The sequence below is a fragment of the Anopheles ziemanni genome, chromosome 2 (genome assembly GCF_943734765.1).
Source record: "Anopheles ziemanni chromosome 2, idAnoZiCoDA_A2_x.2, whole genome shotgun sequence".
NCBI lineage: Eukaryota > Metazoa > Arthropoda > Insecta > Diptera > Culicidae > Anopheles > Anopheles ziemanni.
Window position 1 is genome coordinate 39,555,414 of NC_080705.1, and position 19,515 is coordinate 39,574,928.

At 46.2% G+C, this 19,515-nt stretch overlaps 5 protein-coding genes across 5 annotated transcripts; 3 read left to right on the plus strand and 2 right to left on the minus strand.

Annotated features, from left to right (window-relative positions):
* The first annotated feature begins 863 nt into the window (after positions 1-863).
* On the plus strand, positions 864-4,284 carry LOC131293543 (protein single-minded-like). The gene is made up of 8 exons (XM_058321618.1): positions 864-912; positions 1,548-1,742; positions 1,823-2,083; positions 2,246-2,388; positions 3,063-3,268; positions 3,348-3,454; positions 3,524-3,671; positions 3,741-4,284. The coding sequence occupies exons 1-8, from the start codon at positions 864-866 to the stop codon at positions 4,282-4,284; spliced, it is 1,653 nt and encodes a 550-aa protein (XP_058177601.1).
* Positions 4,285-6,084: 1,800 nt separating this feature from the next.
* Positions 6,085-7,744, plus strand: LOC131293544 (neuronal acetylcholine receptor subunit alpha-5-like). The gene is made up of 6 exons (XM_058321619.1): positions 6,085-6,106; positions 6,185-6,339; positions 6,410-6,561; positions 6,638-7,011; positions 7,091-7,243; positions 7,335-7,744. Exons 1-6 carry the CDS (start codon positions 6,085-6,087, stop codon positions 7,742-7,744), a joined length of 1,266 nt encoding a protein of 421 aa, XP_058177602.1.
* Positions 7,745-8,283: 539 nt separating this feature from the next.
* LOC131281732 (actin-related protein 8) lies at positions 8,284-10,263 on the minus strand. Its single transcript, XM_058311078.1, has 4 exons — positions 10,237-10,263; positions 8,972-10,138; positions 8,698-8,896; positions 8,284-8,629 (listed from the first exon to the last, which is right to left on the minus strand). The coding sequence occupies exons 1-4, from the start codon at positions 10,261-10,263 to the stop codon at positions 8,331-8,333; spliced, it is 1,692 nt and encodes a 563-aa protein (XP_058167061.1). The 3' UTR covers positions 8,284-8,330.
* Positions 10,264-11,335: 1,072 nt separating this feature from the next.
* LOC131282501 (EP300-interacting inhibitor of differentiation 3) lies at positions 11,336-12,842 on the plus strand. The gene is made up of 5 exons (XM_058311984.1): positions 11,336-11,461; positions 11,527-11,756; positions 11,829-12,098; positions 12,174-12,416; positions 12,493-12,842. Exons 1-5 carry the CDS (start codon positions 11,368-11,370, stop codon positions 12,574-12,576), a joined length of 921 nt encoding a protein of 306 aa, XP_058167967.1. The 5' UTR covers positions 11,336-11,367; the 3' UTR covers positions 12,577-12,842.
* Positions 12,735-19,296, minus strand: LOC131282500 (guanine nucleotide exchange factor subunit Rich). The gene is made up of 13 exons (XM_058311983.1): positions 19,034-19,296; positions 18,683-18,958; positions 18,436-18,616; positions 18,224-18,357; positions 17,779-18,144; positions 17,489-17,698; positions 17,260-17,416; positions 17,048-17,196; positions 16,804-16,972; positions 16,222-16,355; positions 15,475-16,146; positions 14,573-15,402; positions 12,735-14,496 (listed from the first exon to the last, which is right to left on the minus strand). Exons 1-13 carry the CDS (start codon positions 19,166-19,168, stop codon positions 13,011-13,013), a joined length of 4,899 nt encoding a protein of 1,632 aa, XP_058167966.1. The 5' UTR covers positions 19,169-19,296; the 3' UTR covers positions 12,735-13,010.
* Positions 19,297-19,515: the final 219 nt, after the last annotated feature.

Genomic DNA, 19,515 nt, shown 5'->3' on the forward strand with positions numbered 1-19,515 from the left:
TGGTGTGAACAAATTTATGCAAAACAGCCGTAAAGTGCGCACCGAAGGCCTGACCAAGGATCCGGCAAGGACCCCGAACTGTTTGCTTTGGTAACGGGCTCTAATGCCTCTCGAAGCGTCTGGCGAACACATGGTTTCGGCAACCTGTTTAGCATTTGGGTTTGGTTTTGTCCAGCCGGGATTAATTTGTTTGTTTTTGGCCGGTTAAAACAATCCTCGGCCCGAAGTGGCGGAAACAATAGCCATTAGCTCGGGAAACAGGTCAACGTACAGGCCGGGGGTTAGTTTTGACATTTCGTTAGTATTTTTACCGTGATTTTTAAGAAAAATACGCGTTCCGTAAGGTTAAACAAGGTGATGGTTGGAAAATGGCAGCTTCATCCACAAAAACGCCCACGATCATTTTACGGAAAACGAACTAAGTACACGAAAAGGAATTGTGCGAAGAAAACGAACCGCCAGAGAACCGTTGGTGCCATTTTCCCATCCTTTTCCTCCACTATTTCCCTTCGTTCGTGCGGTCCTCTCGACCCGCCCCTAATTTAGACCGCCATCGACGGGCTCGAATGGGATGGCAGGAAAACCAGGCAAAAAAGGTGAAAAAGATCGGCGATCGACGGATCGTGGAACACACCTGTACGGCGTGGCTTTCCACAGGACCTGTGTCGAGGGTGATAACAATAATACGTTGGCCACTGGCCGAGCAAGGTGTACTGGAACTGGGAGAGCCAAGTGTCGGGCCAAGTGTCTACATTTCTCAAATAGCACCTTCAACTCTCCTGCGATAGGCCCCGATAGGACAGATGGTAGCTGTTTACCCCGTACCCATTAGCAGCCAAACAACAGTTTTCACCGATCCCACCATGAAAGTCCTACGGAAGCCGTGTGCCGACTCCAACCAAAACATTTTGGGTAAGTTTGTGATTTGCTTTCTTCGTTCTCTAGTAGCGCGGTTCGTGTCTTGATCACGTAGCGATCACTCGCCGTACGTGTTTCGGGAATCTGGAAGCGTGGGCACTGAGAAACACTGAAACTGATGGGGTCCATCTTGGCCGCGGTGGTAGGATAAAGAAAGGAAGCTGACTGCGAGCGCGAGATGGCGCGAGATGATCGTACACAAATCGATCAAAGATGGCCGCGCGCTGCGTTTCAAGGCGTGAGGAAGAATAAAACACACACTCACACGCAATAGAGCGAGATCGAACGAGAAGGTGTAAATTGACGGAAGCAAGCCGCAAGGAGAAATTTGCCTAAAACGGCTTTCTGTTGGCGTCGGTAGCTTTGTTCGTTCAAGTGATTAGTGTCGGGAAGTGTTAGATTACAGCCGGCGCAGGAATGGTGTTGTAGACGATTTTCCCTTCTAATTGACCGTTTGCTGATCCTTTAAAGTCCGCGAAAGATCGACATCAATCGTGTTCGACTATCAAGGGTGAATTGTCAGATCCTAAACATGCAGAGAAATGTCCCTGATTGCGTGTTTTCTGGTGGATTTTGATTCATTCTAACCCTCGTATATCCATCTTCTTGAATTTTTGCACGGTCTCCAGGTCTGTCCGCGCGCTGTGCCATGAAGGAAAAGAGTAAAAACGCGGCCCGGTCGCGCCGGGAGAAGGAAAATGTGGAGTTTCTCGAGCTTGCCAAACTGTTGCCTCTTCCGATCGCCATCACGTCCCAGCTCGACAAAGCCTCGATCATTCGGTTGACGACGTCCTATCTCAAGATGCGCCAGATTTTCCCCGACGGTAAGTTAATTGCTGGCCGATCCTTTCTTCTACCTCCTACTGGATGTTGACGGATTTCTTTGTTTCCCGTTTCGGCGAAGGATTGGGGACGGCCTGGGGAGCGAATCAACGGGAACCGGCAACGGCAAGCATCAAAGAACTCGGATCGCACCTGCTGCAAACACTCGATGGGTTCATCTTTGTCGTGGCACCGGATGGTAAGCTGATGTACATCTCCGAAACTGCCTCGGTACACCTTGGGCTGAGCCAGGTCGAGCTGACGGGCAACTCTATCTACGAGTACATCCACGCGTACGACCAAGAGGAGATGGCCACCATCCTGACGATGCAACCGTCTTCTTGTGCGGCATCCAACGAACCGATCCAACCCCACTATCCATCGCCATCCGCATCTTCCTTTGGACATCATTCTGGGCAGGGTTTCAATGGAAACGTTCCTACCAGTCCTCCGATGTCGGCGCAACCATGTTTCCAGCAAACGCTACCCAACTGTGCGGCTCCAGCGTTTCCCCCGACGGGAGAACACAGACACACCTTCAGCCAGCAGCAACGATCGCACGTCATCGAGATGGAGCGAACCTTCTTCTTGCGTATGAGGTGTGTGCTTGCCAAGCGAAATGCTGGCCTTACTACCGCCGGCTACAAGGTAAGAGAGCAATCCTAGTGGTAACAACAGCTACCAACTCTTACTACGTGCCAAGGTCTCCATGGATAAAGTAGCGGATAAACACATCATATCGGTTTTCAATATAAAAGCGTACGAATATAAGCATCAACAAACACAAACGAATAAGTCATTCAGTAAACTTTGTTCAATATCAAATATTCCCAACAATTTATCTACTTCAAAAGGAACTTGCATCCTCGTTCAATTGCTTTAACATATTGGCTAGTTCTAGTTTACTGTTATTGTGCAGCAACTGTTTTGTATTTTCTCAATTCATTATTTGCAGTTCTTTTCTTTGCAATACTTACAAGAATACAAATCCAAAGATTGGAAGGGTACACTTTCAGCTTGTTAATTCAAAGTGAAGCACCAAATGGGTATACTGTTTTCTTTTACACAATTTTAGACTCCACTAATTCCTGTAGCGTTTCAATAATTGGTCACATTCATGTTTTGATTGTTACTATCACGTGTTTTTCAAATCAAACTTTCCACTTCCAAAGCAAAGGGATCAAACGTAGAATTGAAGATACCTATACCACAAATGTAAGGCTACATTTAGAACACACCTCAATTTATTCAGAACGTTTAGTAACTATTGACTTCAACTCATAAACGTGTTTCCCATCCCATCCCCAATCATTCTTCATCAGGTCATCAACTGTTCCGGATATCTAAAGGCTCGTGTCTTTCCCCACGATTCACCCGACGTACCTGGGTACTGCTGCGTGCAAAATCTCGGCCTAGTCGCCGTCGGTCACGCACTGTCCCCTTCGGCCGCAACAGAGGTGAAACTGCAGCAGAACATGTTCATGTTCCGCTCCAGCCTCGATCTGAAGCTTATCTTTCTCGACGCAAAGTAAGTCAAGTTGCTAAAAGCCGTTTCCTAGAGAGCAATAAGGGACTTACATCGGTCATCTTTTTTCTACTGTCTCTAGAGTTTCACAGCTAACCGGTTACGAGCCGCAGGATCTTATCGAGAAAACGCTCTATCAACACGTTCATTCGGCGGATATCGGGCACATCCGGCAGGCCCATCAAACATGTAAGTGCGCATCTGGCGTTAAGTTCTACAAATGGTGTCCTATATCCTTTTCTTACTTTCAATTTCCAGTGCTACACAAAGGGCAGGTAACAACCAGATACTACCGGTTTCTCACCAAAGGTGGAGGCTGGCGATGGATGCAGTCCCACGCTACGCTAGTACACAACACGCGATCCTCACGCCCCCATTGCGTCGTCAGCGTTAACTATGTCTTGAGGTAGGTACAGAGAAGCACATGCACCTTGAAGCTTGTCATCATTCTCCCATCTTCTTTTCAACATTGCAGTGATTTTGAAGTTCAAAATCTCCAACTCAACGACCTACAGGGATCGTTTGCCAAATACCAACCGGCTACAGTACCTCCTCAGAGAACTCAAGCTCAACCGACGCATGGGATTAGTTTTCCTCATGCACAACAACACGTCCACGTACCTCAGCAAACGCCCCACGGAGCATTACAATCAATTCCTCCGGTGGTGCAGAACGACCCCGTACCAGAGCTGGCAACGTTTGTGCAGGAAACATGTCCCGCGAAAGATATCGGCCAATTCCTTCCGTTCCAGCCCACTTTCGATACGAACGTCACGAGTCGGAATGGAAACGGCACCGATTGCTTCCTGCAGACCGATCTAGGCTACGATCAGTCGTCGGACTACACGAACCAAACGATCGGATATCCGTTCGACGATGCGCAGTCCTTCGCGCCAGGAGACCTGCTCGATCCGTTCTACGAGCAGCTCTACTCGACGTACGACTCCACTCCCCACTCCGACCATGATCTGTTCCTGCGCTCTTCGTCGGACAGCACCAACAGTTCCGACACGATGTGATGAAAGGAAATACTACGAGGGTAGGCGAATACGTGATCCAGTGATAATTTCCCGTGCTTGTGCCAGTGTCTACGTTAAGCATTCGCGCTTCTGTGCCCATTGGTCGAAAAAAATAGGTTCTAATTTTTAGTAGTTTAGAACATTGATGATAGTCTAAACCTCAACTCATATTAGGCTAGTAAGTTTAATTCCTAGCGATCTTTAACATTTTGTTTGATACGAGATGCGAGATTGAATATGTTCTTTTCCATTAAGCAAGAGATTTGAAATCTTTAAAATATATTAATGCAAGATAGTATAAGATAACTTTTATTGTAAGAATTCGTAAACATTACATAAGAATTCGTTTTTAGTCCGAAATATAACTCTTGTAACAAATATACGGTAACACATGGAATGAAACGCTGTACTTACATAAGTATAATCGTTTTGCAACCAGAAATGTGGATAAGGCGAAACGGTGCATTTTATTGCATATATAAATCTTAAAATGATAAAGGAACAATTTTACTGTAAGAATATTCAACGAAAGGATTTAAAACCATAATCACTTATTATGAAGTGCGTTCGACAATTATATAGAGACAAAGAAGAACATAAAAAATTTCAAATTTGAATTTTTCTAAATAAAATCGTTTCGCAAATATGAAGTTTACTAATTTAACGATATTTTTAATTATCTGGTTGTTGGTATTCCCCAGAAATTCTTCAATTTTTAAAAATGTTGTAAATAAATATAACACGATTGACGCAACAACTATTTCCCAGAAGATGCTCATGCTCTAAATCAGGGGTTGGCAAAGTCCGGTCCATCAACAGATTTTATCCGGCCCGTAAAAAAATTAGATGCTTCATACAAATAACCCATCATAATTTCTATTGGATTTGTTCACGATGTCAGTTTTGTTTTCTTCCCAAAAATAAAGATAACCATTTTTCAATACCAGGTGACTTCCTCGTATACTTTTTGTTCAACTTCTTCTATCGTATTTGCATTATTCATGGTTCTAAAATTTCCTAGTTTCGTGAGTCTCGTCCGAATTCCGGCGGCAATAACTCGTTTACTTTGCATTCAAAATAGCTACATTCAAGGAATTCAATTTCAATATCTATTACGAAATAAAATAAGGCGCACTTTACTGAAAACTTCTCGAAGCTAAGTTATTTTAGTAACTGAGAGTACGGCAGTAAATCCAAGATACAATTAAAAGAGAGAGTTAACAGCACAACAAACCAAAATTTTTAAGTAGAAAAAAAACAAATTCAATTAAAATAAATGTTGAAAAAGTTTAAAAAAGTGTAACGAAAAGAAACATTTTATCTTTTACCACATTGTTATGTAACTTTACTATTTAGAACGTTGATACTCCATTCAGTGTTACCCTACTTTGAAAACATTAAATCATCGGTTAAGGTATCCGGCCCGCGCTTTCGGTTTCTTTTTTATTCATCTGACCCTTTTTAGGGAATGCAAGCCGACCCCTGCTCTAAATCAGTCCTGCACGGCGCAGCAAACCGATCGTCTGTTCGCTACCGATGGCGGTCAACATTATCGTGCCGGAGAGTGGCTCCTTATCGAATTTCCAACTGTATCCAGGCAAAAGTGGGCGTCTGTGACGTCCTAAGAGTGCGATGAGTCTCTCTGCTGTAAAGATAGTTGATTTACCCACCCAAAACGAACCAGACGGGTTCAGTTTCACGGCAAGTGCGGCTCGGTGAAGAGACACAACTCGATCGCCCTCCAACAGTTAGTCCCGGCTAATGGCTTGCGCAAAGAATGTGCTGTGGTGTTTGCTCTTGATGTGGTACTGTAAAGGCAGTGGTATGTGTTTGTAAGCTTTGGGAACCACACAAATGGGCGCTTACCCAACTCCTGTGCCCTGTTCCGAAATCCTTTTAGCCGCGGTCAACTGCGATGGCGAACCATCCTCCACCGAGGGGAAGTTGATGAAGAAGCTGTTTTGCTACGATTACGATAAAACGGAACGACCGGTCAAAAACCACACCTCGTCGGTGAACGTGACCATGTCCATGCACATCCAGAACTATGACTTAGTAAGTGTTTGTATGTATTTTGCCTTGGTGATGCCCTGATTGCACCGAACACGACTTGTCCACCCTCTAGTACGAATCCCGACTGCAGCTCAACTTGTACGTCTGGATGACCTTCGAGTGGAAAGACGAGCTTCTCCACTGGGAGCGGACGGAGTACGACATGGAAAAACTCATCGTTGATTCGAGTGAACTGTGGAGGCCAACCATCGTCCCGTTCTCCAAGTATGCAGCACTGCTGCGATCGCTCGCAAAGTCTGTTCAATCCGTTCAAACCCCTCCATTTTCCTCGCTGTTCCAGCCTCGACAACGACGATCCTGCAACTGCCTGTACATCGCACAAGTGCGAATTGAGGCGATCTGGCGCTGTCAGCTGCGTTCCGCCGTGCAACTACAAGGCGCTCTGTCAGAGTAACACGCACGAATGGCCGTTCGATATCCTGAACTGCACGCTACACATGGGCATGTGGGTGAACAATGTGGACAAAATTTTCTTCACGGAAAACTCCCAGGTGATAGACGACGTGACCGTACCGGATGGGGACTGGAAGTTTCTCGGTGCTACGGTAAAACGTGTCTCAATACCGGAAAATGCCACCTATCCTTCGCTCATGTACACTTTCCTCTTGGAACGTCATACCGCGATCTATGGCGTCGTTTTAACACCAGGGTTCGGTGGGTTTGATATAATTACCTCATCTTTTATCTTGGTCAACAATTACTCTTCTTTCTTACTGGTATTCGTCTCGTACAGTGTTGCTAGCCATCAATCTGGTAGTACTCTGGATGAACAATGGCAACAACGAGCGGCTGTACATTCTTTGCGCAACCTGCATGGGCCACTTCACCTATTTGGAGTACTTGTACTGGCGCGTACCGTATCACGGCGATCAGGTGCCAAAAATGAGTAAGGCAACGCCATTAAACTGAATCCAAACCGACGACCCTTGGGGTACTAAACAGTTCTTTTTATTATATGTAATCCCTTTTGATCGTAGTGATCTTCTTCCGTGACTCCCTGATCATAAGCGTGCTAATTTTGGCCTTCACTATCATCCTGCGGCACACGCGAACGGGAGTCGACCAAACTGAACGTGCCATCGATAGGCTAGCGGTCAAGGTGGCATCCACCAGCTTGGGACGTGTACTGCTCCAGGCCAACCAGGACGCTACAAAAGCTGCTTCGAGCGAAACTGGTGGCGTTGAGGACAACACGGGTGCTAGCAGTGCGGATGGAGACACCGTCAACCTGGTCGTCGATGGACCGGAGAGTGAGCCCCGATCGGGCAGTACGATCGTGGCGAATGCTACCCTAGTAGCTACGTTTATGGATCGGCTCATGTTTCTTTGCTGCGTTCTTTGTTACACCATTATGCTCTGCAATCTGCTGCCAAAGCAAACAGCTTGAGGAAAGAATTGAGAAGCAACAACTGTCGCCATATTTATAAATGAAGCTGGTACTGGTATCTCGCCAAAACTGTGCTAGAAACGCGCCTCCGACCTCATCCAAGTAGTAGAACCTATAAAAGGAATACTGTATCCATTCTGTTGATTGCAATGCTTCCACATTTGTGAAAAACTATTAATGAATAAATAATTAAATTCATAATAGTTATATGCTAGTCTTCTTCTTCTTCTTTCTTGGCGTAACAGGGGAGCCCCGGCGCTCATGGGCCGATTTTCTAACCGGCGCTACCGCTCGGCTGTCGCGGGCTAGTCTTATGTCTTATAAAACTTATGTATAAGGATGCAGGAACGCGTTAACACATTGGCAACCAATCCGGTTAGTTATTTTTGAAATCATTTTTTTCTATATCAAATTATATACATACGACAAGGTTAGGTTGTATACCGTAGGAAGGTTAGTAATATACATCATCATTTGAATCCTTTTTCAAATAAAATTATATAAAAATAGGCACTATTCAACACGAACTGATTTTATATGTTATTTTATTCTTTATACTGCACCCAGACGGCTACTTCAGTTATTTTTACCACATAAAAACAGCTTTTTCTCTTAGAATACGTAAACCATACCTGGTCCATTCGGATTCGGTAAGCCATAGCTCAACCGCACTTTCGAGGCAGGACATAACGGCGGCACCCTTCCAGCTAGTAATTTCCGGATCCATGTCCTTCGGGCTGGAAACAATACTATGCTCGGAGCGATACATGGCCGGAATCTTTCGTGCGACTTGATTCTGCAGCCAGCTGCCAATGCCGGCAAACTTCATTCCACCACCAACGATCAAAATGCATCCATACATCTTCCGCTTCAGTTCATCGTTTGCTGTGAATTAAACAAACTGTCGCGAAAATGATTTCTTCAAACGGATATCGCATCGCTCTGATACTCACAGCAACGTTCGATACTTTGAACGATGGCATGATCGAGACCAACCAACTGTCCGCCGGGAAGAAAATAATCTCGATCATTATTTTTGGCCTCCTTTTCCGGATCCAACCCGTCTACGACCAAATCATCCTCGGGATTTTCCGTGCTCTGTATCGTCCCGCTCTCCATCGCTGATTGTTCCAAATTTTCCTTGTTACGCCGCTACAAAGAACGACAGACAAAATCGCCAATTATTGAAAGTAACTTAGCCCATTCGCAAACCGTGTGAGAACTTACCCCCGTTTCTCTCAGATATTCTGCATCAAAGCAATCCTCGGGATGTGGTTGTAGTGAGCGTGACTTTTGTGTTTTGGGAGGTGCCTTGTTTGCCCCCGTGAGTACTAGAAGCTCCGTATGGAATATGCTTAGGGGGGCCACCATGACTTCGTCCCCCACTTGCAGCGTGTAGTTTCTTCTCGGCATCTGTGGCTGGTGGACGGTAAAGGCCTTCTCCACCGAGCCACAAACATCGAGATTTACGTGGCCTACCTCCTCCTTCAACCGGTGCAACAGAATGGCGTCGAGCGGGTGTGCTTCGTTACACTCGCGGTACGGAAAGGCACACTTTTGCAACAACCAATACAGTACCTGCGTGACATCGCCACCGCCATAATCGAACCGTACGCGCGTGTTGGGATGGGATATGCCGTCCTCGACGCACGATACGGACGTCTTTTGATCACCCACGTCTACGACGCAAGCGTACCCCAGTCCGGCGCCGAACGTTGCTGCCACGTGGTCCTGCACTAGAAAACAGCAGCCAAAACCTAGCTGCCTTAGCAGAAGTGTCATAAACTCACACAAATGTGCCCGATTGTAAATGTCCGGAATCACCAACACCGCCCTGTACTGGGCCATTTTTTTAGGTGAGATATGCAGCTTCGTCTGCAGTACGTGCCCCCAGATGGCCTGCAAATCCGATAGGACACCGAATAGAGAGCCACCGACACCGTCGTGGAGATTGAGTTCACCTCGACGAATCGGAAAATGGACGTTGTACTCTCCATTCGGATTCAGCTGAAGCACCTCCTCACCTATCACGACGTCGCTAAAGGACGCATCCTGCCACTCGGTAGCACTGTCCGGTATCACTTCCGGCTGAGACCGCTTATTGTATGCTGCTATTTGCTGAGGTGGAGTAGCGTAACGACGCTGACCGTTTGATTGCACGCAGGACAGCAACGTGTGCGTTATCTGTAAACGACAGTCTTCTAGCTCCTGAAGCAACTCGGGACTTTTCTCGGCGACCCGTGGTAAAACACAGTCCCGATGGACGGCTCCACCGGGTTTGCGTCGACGTGCGATTGCATGTAGTATCCGTACCGGATCCACATCGGATGCTCGACCTATACGCAGATAGTGGGATCCCGGGTGAATCACTATGATGTTCTGGGCTTGAATGTGCTAAATTGCAGACAGGGAAATAGAAATCAAACACCAAAAACCCATTTACAATTCTATGCGTCAAATCGATCATGTGCTTCTCACTGGTTACTACTTGCCTCTGGAGTATCCTTTACATTCGACATAATTGAAACTTTGAACGATCAGCACAACTGAATGAAAATCTTACAATGAGAAAGGTTTACAAACGATGTTTGTTCACCGGTCCGGCGATGCAGTGCCGGTGTTTTTGATACACAAACATGTTGCACAAGGATCTGCAAAGTAAACAAATGGTAGGTAGAATCGTACATATTCAAAATGGCTGAAAACTATGTGATGAATTCAAAAACATACAACTAGAATTCTAATCGTTTATCATTTACAAAAACAATCACAATATTTACAATACACCGACCGTTTTTCATTTTGGGAATAATACTACAGTCTTTCCCCGAGTTACGCGACACTCGAGTTACGCGAATTCGACTTACGCGAATGTTCAAATTTTGACAGTTCATTGAGTTTATGACGTAAACAATGACGTATGACAAAAAAAAAACTGCAAAACAGTTGACGTTGGACAATTTTGTTATAACTTTGTAAATTAAAAAATATTAACAATGAATTTGGTATAGAATACAATTCGAATAAACTTAATAAAAAGAGGAACTTAACGTATTCGTATTATTTTGAATATGTTTTGAATGATGATATTAAATACTCGATCTCTTAACACCAGGTATAAACCAAGTGTCAAGCGGAACTCGACTTACGCGAAAACTCGACTTACGCGAATGCCTCCGGCACGCATTATTCGCGTTAGTCGGGGAAAGACTGTACTTTGCCCATTGTGAAACGTTTTATATAGACACCTCGCTTCTGCTAAATGGAAAATGATAACAAAAAAGGCGGGATAAACTGAACTAGTGGTGGGTAAATCAAATCCCTACAGAGATTCGAATCTTTGAGTTTAAATCCGTTGTGAGATCCAGATATCAGAATCCGAATCTTAACCCACCATATTATGCGTGCACATCGTAGCTTGCCGATTTTATCAAAGTCTGAATCGAATAAAATCGATCCCAAACAAATCAAACCTGATTCACATCCCAAGCAAATCAAATCTGATCCAATCCTTTAGAATCCGTCAAGAGATCGAATCTTTGGATCTTCCTAATCACAATTCTGCCGACACAAAACTAAACTAAACATCAACAAAACAGCATCAGTTTAATTTGAATTCCATCATGCAGCAGACCACAGCATCAAACAGGCGAACGATGAACTCGTTGGAGCGTCGAAAACGTTACCAGGAGCTGATAGATCAAGGGCATGACTTAGGTAAATACTGCGGAAACAAAACCTGATCGATTGGTATCCATTATCATGACTAATTTTGCCCCCAGCCCTGAGGACGCAAACCCAGAAAGCCATCGACATATTTCAGGGCGTTTCGTCGATTCTCATGCAAACCAACAGTCTCATGCAGCAGGGCATAGAACATGAGCGGATGGATAATGCGTCCGAAGTGTGTATGAACGTTCAGGTCGTAAAAATGAGCCACGACCTGGTTGGAGCTGCTCTACAACAGAACGAAAGCTCTCAGTTCTGCGATGAAGAATTCGCTGCCGCCATAGTAGGTCTTCTGTGAGGATGAGTTCATCACGATCCCCGACCCTTAGTATTAAATTATTTCTTTACCTTGCAGATGACCTATGTCGGTAGCACCGATAGCCAGGAAGGATGGGAAGCGATCGGCGAGGGAGGAATAACAGCCTTCCGCATGTCGAAACATTCCCCCTGCCTTCTCGGTACATTTAATTTTCAGTCGGTTCCGATGGAAAAAGTAGTGAAAGAACGTCGCCGACGACAACGCCAAGAGCTGGGAGAAGCCCGCAAACCGGAAACGGTTCATAAGCTAAACCAAGAGGAGGCGGATGCACGAAAACTGCAAGACATAATGGAGCAATTGAAAAACGTAACATTCAGTCCAAACATATTTGGCAACTTCAAACACATCACATATTTTACGCTCACGATTTCTGTTTCTCAGATCTACGAAGAAAGAGGCTCATCCATTCCATACTTCGAGCTTGTGACGGACCCGACTGACTACATGTGCACTGTGGATACTGCATTTCAGATCTCTTTTCTTATTCGCGATGGTGCCGTCGCTTTGGAAACGGTCGGAAACGTCTTACGTGCCCGACCCACCACCGACCTCGAGAAGAAGCAAAGCAAGAGCAGCGATGATAATATTCAAGCTATTCTGTCGCTAAACTGGACACAATGGAAGGTAGGACTTTTTATTGTTCGTCCATTGTCTGCGTAATACTTTACGGAACTTTTTATTTTATGTTACTGTCTCTCAGAATGCAATCAAGCAATACCGCTTAACAAGGCCCCTCCTGACCATCGATCGAGACATGCTCGATGAAAGCAACGCTGGACAGTGATTTAGGACAACCAAAACCGCCATGCCGCATGTACAAATAACACATAATCGTTCTTTGTTAAAATAAGTAACGGTAAGGGAAACATGTATCAGTTTGTCATCAAATGAAGAAAAGAAAAACCATCCAGTTCAAAAATTTTAAAATGTGATTTAGTCTATGACTACCATATGTGGATGACACCCGGTGTAAAGCAGGTTGTCTTTTATTTAAGTTAATTTTCCCTAGTTAGTACGAAAAAACAGTACGAGAATTTCAAATAGCACCGTCGGCGGACGGAACCCGGTATCAGTAACAATGATTATATCTACGATACTTTAAATTGGGCTATTAGTATATTAAATTAAATCTGCTCCACAGACCAATACATAAACCATCCTGGTTTGCCACTTTACGGTCGTATGTTCCCGTTTGACCATCCCCCATTCTGCTACATTTTACATGACACTGCATGTTCTTTCCGGTTCTTCCGTAATAACAGCGGAAGCAACCGAGCGGTTATCTGCCACAGGTTTTCCTTGCGCGATCTTCCTTATATTGGCAACCTCCAGGTCCGATACCGACCGGGCGAAAGTATGCGGTGGCATGGTGTACCTCGGTCCTTGTATATCGCGCTGGACGTTACTACGCTGGCTCGTGCCGGCCAGACTGCTGCCAGTCCCACCCGGGAGAGTACCAGAGTTCTGGCGCTGAACGCTTCCATGTAGGCTCGTACCGGCACAGGCTTTACCCAGCTCTCGGTCGTGCTGTCCCGATCCGCGAGGATCACCAATGGCACTTGGCCCTCCGCCCACCGGACCACCGCCGCTACCCATCGAATCTGTACCATGCCGGTAGGAATGCATGTGGTTGACCGTGGCGAGTGGCGATAGGGCAGCGGCGGCCCCGGTCGGGTGTATGAGCGACGGTATCGATTCCTGCTGTATGACAAACTTATCCAACACGGCCAGCTGTGGCTGCAAGGCGATCATAAACGGCCGATAGGCGAGACATTCGTTAAAACTCCAGCGCGTCATGTCTTTCAGTCCGTTGCGCAGCTGGCGGCACACTACCAGCGACTTCGAGCGTATTGCTGCATTCGTTATCCGACCAACGGACGCCACGTCGAGCAGGAGGACGGAAAGGAGAAGCGAAAACTCGTAGCAGTTCGCTTCGGTGAAAATCTGCAGCAGATAGCGCATCCGAATTTCGAGCTTGTGCTCCTTGCGGCGGTTCGTTTTGCTCTGCTTGGAAATGTTTTTCTCCAGCGCCTGGTTGAAGCTTTGATCACCAAGCGTCAGGCTGGCCATGGGGCCACCACTGGTCCCGCAAACCGTTGGCATATCGTCCGGCCAGTTCGGTTGCGCGGTTTCAGACCTTACGCTGGCCGCGTCGTTCAGTGGCATGAGGTTTGCCTCGGCTGTCGAAGATTCGTCTACGATCGACGCGCCGTTAACCTGCTCCTTGTCCTGTTGCGCCGATAGTTGTTTGGCTTCTTTCGACGCCGGGTGTTCCTGCAACGCACCAGTCACGGTTCCCGAAACTGTACCATCGCCCGGTCGCACGAACGATAGACTGTTGTACCCCGAATCGACCGTACGGCGGGTTGCGAGCTCCGAGAGGGGCGATTTGTTCGATTGATTCGAGGACGGCGATGGTGACGATTCCGGATGCGTTGGCGGTGGACTTAGTGGATTCACTAGCAGCGTCAAATCGAGGCATGGCTTTGGCCAATCGAGCTCGTCGTGCAGGTTTTTGAGAGCAGTCACAAAATCCTCGATCCTTGCAGCACGATCTTTCTCGCGGTTCAGCCAACCAACGAGATGGAAGTCCAGCGTAGCGCTCATGTAGCCAAGGTCCTCTAGCTTGCGCAGCTGCAGAAAACGTCGTGCATGACGCTGGAGTACCACATCGATGAAGAACTCTTCGGCAGATGACGAATCACTAGAATAAAAATAAGAAATATGGTATAGTCAAACAGAAAAGTTCCATGGATAAAACCAGGTACTGAAAAACTTACCGCTCCTTCTGTGTATTTGGCACACTTTTCTTCCTTCGCAGCACTTGCCCGTTCACCGCCGATTCATTGTTCGCGCTCAGCCCGGAGCCTCCCTGCTGCAGCGCCACCGCCGGTGCCGGCGAGTTGAACATTATGTTCTTCTCCTTGTTCACTACCGTGGCGGCACCGTCGGTCGGTTTCGGGTACGGAACGGTGGTCGAAAAGCTACGACCCCTCGCCATGCTGCTACCCAGGATGAGACTGAGGTCCTCGGCGTTCGGTGTTGGCGGTCCGGCCGCGATCAGCCCACCAAACTTGTTGCCAAAAACGTACGACGACCGAGGTGACTCAACATCGTTCGGATCGATGGCGCGCAGAAACCGCACCAGGTCCTTGGCGAGCGGCCAATCGCGCAGCTCGAGCGCGGTGTCCAGCAGCAGTGTCGCGTACTGCCGGCTGACCGACGATGGTTCAAGATTCTGCAGGATGATCAAGTAGCTGGCGGCTGTGTGCAGTTGCCTCGCGGCCATACACTTTTGGAACAGTTCCTTCGGTTTGCCAGCGCTCGAGAACAGGTACGGCCAGAGGGCGATCTCCGTTTTGCGGGCGCACTGCACCACCGTTTGCAGATAGACCGGAAACTCCTGAATGAATTCGAGTACGCTCGGGAGCAACGCATCCGGGATCGGCTCCTTGCTGGTCGCCTCCTCCTCGAGCACCTCGTGCAGAAGCAGTTCCAGGGAATGTGGAAAGTAGGGAAGATCGGTGCAGCATCGTGCAATTTCCCACGCGTTGTAGCCGAGATTGCGGCGTATGAGTTGACGGAGTATTTGATGCAGGTATACTTGGCTCTAAAATGAAAACATAAACAACCAAAACGTTAAAACAATCTACTTTGAAACACCTTCTAGCCGGTTCCCTACCGTCCGTTTGAGTGCATTGTACGGCAACGAAAAGTAAACCGTCGGATCGCTTGTATAGAGCAGTGTGTCGTTTTCCGCCCCGAGTATGATTGCGTCCTCGAACAATATCACCAGCGGGTAGATCTTCAGCGTGAACGACAACATAATTCGTTTGCTCATGAACGTATGACGCAGGCTGCGCGAACCGGTCTCACCGGTGCGCGGGAACACCGGGAGCCAAACGCGCATACCATACCCGCCGCAGTACAGCCACAGAGATTCTTTAATGTGCGTCTTGCTCGACTCCGACACCCAGATGCACTCGACCGACGAGGCCAGGCAGGTGGACGTAAGCTGACTATTGACACCGCCGCTGCCGTGGTGATGATGATGATGATGGTGATCCGTCTGTACCATCAACACACGTCCTGAGACGTTCATGATCAGCGTTTCCGAGAGTGAATTCTCGTAGCTGCTGTTGCTCTGTTTCATCATACTACCGGAACCGATGCCCTCGTGCTTCAGGCTCGTCATGAGCACCGAAATGACGCACGCTGGGTGTATGCATACATTCTTGATGTCGTAGATGTGCATCTTGACCAGTTCTACCCGGTGCTGATCATTTCCATCGTACGCTTCCTCAGTTTGTTTTAGGGCAAACACTGACACATGTCCATCGGAAGTGAAGACAACCTAGCCATCGAAAAAAAACCCGTTAATAAGATTAGCAAATAATTCTTAAAGCAACAGTAACGGTGTCCGTCTTACCAATTGATCGCGGAAAAGATTTATCAACATCACCGGACTGGCACTCTTCGTAATTACCGCAAATCGGTTATCCAATTTGGTTTCTTTTGAGTAAATCCGTAACTCATCGTGAAAGCCTATTAGTGAGTAACAACCTACAATACAGACACAGACACAAGATAATTAGCTATATTATTACCAATTGTATTTCATGATAAAGTCATTAAACCTTCGACAGTTTTGCCCGAGTCACAATTTTCATGGTCTAAACTAATGCAGGTTGGTTAGGGTTGGTTGTTTGTATTGTAAATAAAAATTATGAACATAGGATATTCTATGGACTATCTACCGGACTATCTTTTTACGGTTTTGGTAGAAACGTCTTCAAAACTGACGAAGTAAAAGAGTGTAAAATTTTGAACTCGGAAATGGTTGAACGGCAAAATCTGATTTTTTCCTTCAATGAAACGTTGATTTTAAACAAAAGCTTCAATTTTTTCAAAAGAATATTTAACCATTTTCGAGAGCCAGTTTTGCAAAAACGAAAGTGTAGTAGCGGTCAAAATGACTGCTCTTTGGATTGAAGTCATAAGTAAAACTTACCCATTATGATGAATTCTTTCCACCACAGCAAACCACCAGTAATGACAAAATCTTTCTCCTGAGTTTCATTACCGAAGAGTTTCCATTTCCGAGTATTGAAGGCGTATAGAGCCACACCAGTGCGTCCAGCCACGGCAACATTGGTTCCGGAGTGATCAATTGCACTGTACTGTTAATACGTATCGTTAGAAAAAATCTTGTAAGGAAGTTTGTTTAACTAAAAAATACTACTAAGCTTCCTTACCCTTATAGGCCAATTGGAAGAGATGTAAGCGGTAGGAAGATTCAGAACGACCCAATGTTTGCTTTCCGATAGCACACTGTTGAACTTCAGATAACTATCACCGTTAACGTTCACGGGATCTGGTTCACCGGATGCTATGTATGCGGGATCTAAAAAAAATCATGTAGGATTGTAGGAACAAGGAAGCCCATTCGTACACAGCTATCGCTTACCCTTGTTGAAATCATCCGTTTTTCCCGAATATGAAGAATCATTTTCGTTGGTGGAATCATAGGTTGCTTTGAGGGAGGGATAAATGTTCTGCAACACATCACCATGGTTTATGTAAAGTTTATCGTCCCCTTGGAGAAGCAAAAACGAATTGTTGCTCTGTAAATAATGAAAATACAATATTTTTATCATTCTATGAATATAGGTTTGTGGTTTGTGCACTTAACATACCATGCAAGGGTTGATGGTTAAAATACTCTTAACAAAGTCCAATTGCACCAGTACAGTGTTCTGTAAATATTGTTCTTCGTGTAATGTTTCGCCAGTAGCATCCGACGCATTCCCAACGGGTTTTTCATCTTTTTCCATGCTCGTCGGGGAAGGAACTTTTTCGTTCGTTTTGCGTACCATTAGCAACTGGTATCCTTCAGTGGACCAGTCCTGCAAATAAACAAACAATCAAAAGTGTGTTGTCCAAATTCACAACAGGAACTTCCCACCAAGCTGGTCGGAATACATACCATGCTGATCACATTGAAAGGATCGTTTTTAGCCAGATCCACATGGAGCCCATAGTCCCAGGCGAGTGAGCAGAGCAGAAGAGAACCGAACGTGCTCCACAGCGATATTCCACCGTTAGCCCAAGCCACAATGATAGCGCAACCGTCCGGGGTCCATTTCATATCGCGCACGTAACCCGGTGAACCGGGAAAGTCTTTTGCACTCAGCGACAACCGATGCGACAGTTCCAGCCCACCGGTTAGGTCATCGATGACGTACATATTCGTTTGCGAATTCTTCCGCCCGAACGCTATCAGGCGGTACTTGTGATTGATGACGGTACACGTCGCATCATCCACGTTTTGGCACCAGATTCCTTGTACTTGCTAATGATTTATTGGGATCATCAAGTGAGAGTGATCATTAATTTACCGTTGTAATCGATTGTAATGTAAAGCCACTTACGTTTGGATCAAACTTTGTATTGTTTGCGGTGAGAAATGCGGCTCGGCCATCGCTCAACGTTATACCGAACCCGCACAAAAGTGGGGAGTAATCTATCGATGCAACATATACATTTTTCTCCAAAATAGGGACGGCTGCGAGATGGAGAATGTAATAGAATCAGATGCCGGATGCATCGAAATTATGATATACTCAAACTGAAATGCTCTTACCATAGCTTACTTGCTGGTTAATACTAAATGGGATTCGCTTCAGGTCGAGTGCATAGTCACGTTCCTCTACACCCTCCCAGTTTAAACGAACTATACGGCCCTCTTGGGTGGCAATAACAATTTGATTCACATTAATACAGGACACGCAGCAAATCGGAACGTACAGGCATATCCGGTGCGTCTGCAATTGAAGGCAACAGTTAGTAACACAAAGTTGGCAAAACCTCCACACTTTTCCTCCTCCTACCAGAGATAGTTTCAAACAAGGAATAGCTTCCTTCAGGAACAGCTCGGCACTGTCCCTGCGCAGGTTGGCAAACGGAGAATCATTCTGATTGTAGACACCCTTTGGAGTATCGTTCACGATCAGCGTGTACATAAACAACGTGCCATCGCCGTGCTCGGTGCCTCTGGTTACCACCAGCAGCATACTTGAGTCCGGTTTCCATTCCACGTTCGTGTTAGCTCCGTACTTTGATAGACATTCTGCACTCCTAATTTTGGATGTTATCGGTACGCAGGGCTAGAAAGCGAATCGAAATACGGTTAGATAAATGGGTCACCAAGCTCCTTTTACTCCACCTCCACCTATGCATACCTTCGAGTACCAAATGGCAATCGCATCATCCGTAAGCACCGCAAACAGAATCTTTACGCGATCGCATACCACCTTCTGAATGTTGCCGTGTGGCCCACTATTGAGCACCCGCGGCCATCCAATAGAGAAGTACATCCTAGAAGTGGAAGCTGATTGCGGGGACACACAAAACTACGGGGGCATACAAAACTACGAGGACTACGACGATCGAGCCCCCGTATCCTAGTGTGGGGGGTAGCGCAGATAACGTAAAACACTGCACTTGTTTCTTATCGACATCGGACAAGCGATTCTCGTGGAGCACGGGAATTTCCACGAGAGCTACAAAACGATACAATTTTTCATTCGTCTCGATAATCACAAACGAAATGAAAATGTAGAAATGACAACAACACAATTTCAGGGTTGTAGTAACCTGCTATCATATCTGTTGTCAATCGCAAGATGACGTACATGTTCCATTTGGTGAGCTTCTTTTATAA

Excerpts from the sequence above, each read along its gene's own strand:
- LOC131293543 (XM_058321618.1), top strand. The coding sequence starts at position 864 with ATGAAAGTCCTACGGAAGCCGTGTGCCGACTCCAACCAAAACATTTTG. Across the intron at positions 2,389-3,062 it reads TTACTACCGCCGGCTACAAG|GTCATCAACTGTTCCGGATA; the intron begins GTAAGAGAGCAA and ends ATTCTTCATCAG. Across the intron at positions 3,455-3,523 it reads CCGGCAGGCCCATCAAACAT|TGCTACACAAAGGGCAGGTA; the intron begins GTAAGTGCGCAT and ends TTCAATTTCCAG.
- LOC131293544 (XM_058321619.1), top strand. The coding sequence starts at position 6,085 with ATGTGGTACTGTAAAGGCAGTG. Across the intron at positions 6,107-6,184 it reads GTGGTACTGTAAAGGCAGTG|CCGCGGTCAACTGCGATGGC; the intron begins GTATGTGTTTGT and ends AAATCCTTTTAG. Across the intron at positions 6,562-6,637 it reads ACCATCGTCCCGTTCTCCAA|CCTCGACAACGACGATCCTG; the intron begins GTATGCAGCACT and ends TCGCTGTTCCAG.
- LOC131281732 (XM_058311078.1), bottom strand. The coding sequence starts at position 10,263 with ATGTCGAATGTAAAGGATACTCCAGAG. Across the intron at positions 10,139-10,236 it reads ATGTAAAGGATACTCCAGAG|CACATTCAAGCCCAGAACAT; the intron begins GCAAGTAGTAAC and ends TCTGCAATTTAG. Across the intron at positions 8,897-8,971 it reads AATATCTGAGAGAAACGGGG|CGGCGTAACAAGGAAAATTT; the intron begins GTAAGTTCTCAC and ends CGTTCTTTGTAG.
- LOC131282501 (XM_058311984.1), top strand. The coding sequence starts at position 11,368 with ATGCAGCAGACCACAGCATCAAACAGGCGAACGATGAACTCGTTGGAG. Across the intron at positions 11,462-11,526 it reads AGATCAAGGGCATGACTTAG|CCCTGAGGACGCAAACCCAG; the intron begins GTAAATACTGCG and ends TTTTGCCCCCAG. Across the intron at positions 12,417-12,492 it reads TAAACTGGACACAATGGAAG|AATGCAATCAAGCAATACCG; the intron begins GTAGGACTTTTT and ends ACTGTCTCTCAG.
- LOC131282500 (XM_058311983.1), bottom strand. The coding sequence starts at position 19,168 with ATGTACTTCTCTATTGGATGGCCGCGGGTGCTCAATAGTGGGCCACAC. Across the intron at positions 18,959-19,033 it reads TTGCCATTTGGTACTCGAAG|CCCTGCGTACCGATAACATC; the intron begins GTATGCATAGGT and ends TTCGCTTTCTAG. Across the intron at positions 17,417-17,488 it reads TAACCATCAACCCTTGCATG|AGCAACAATTCGTTTTTGCT; the intron begins GTATGTTAAGTG and ends CATTATTTACAG.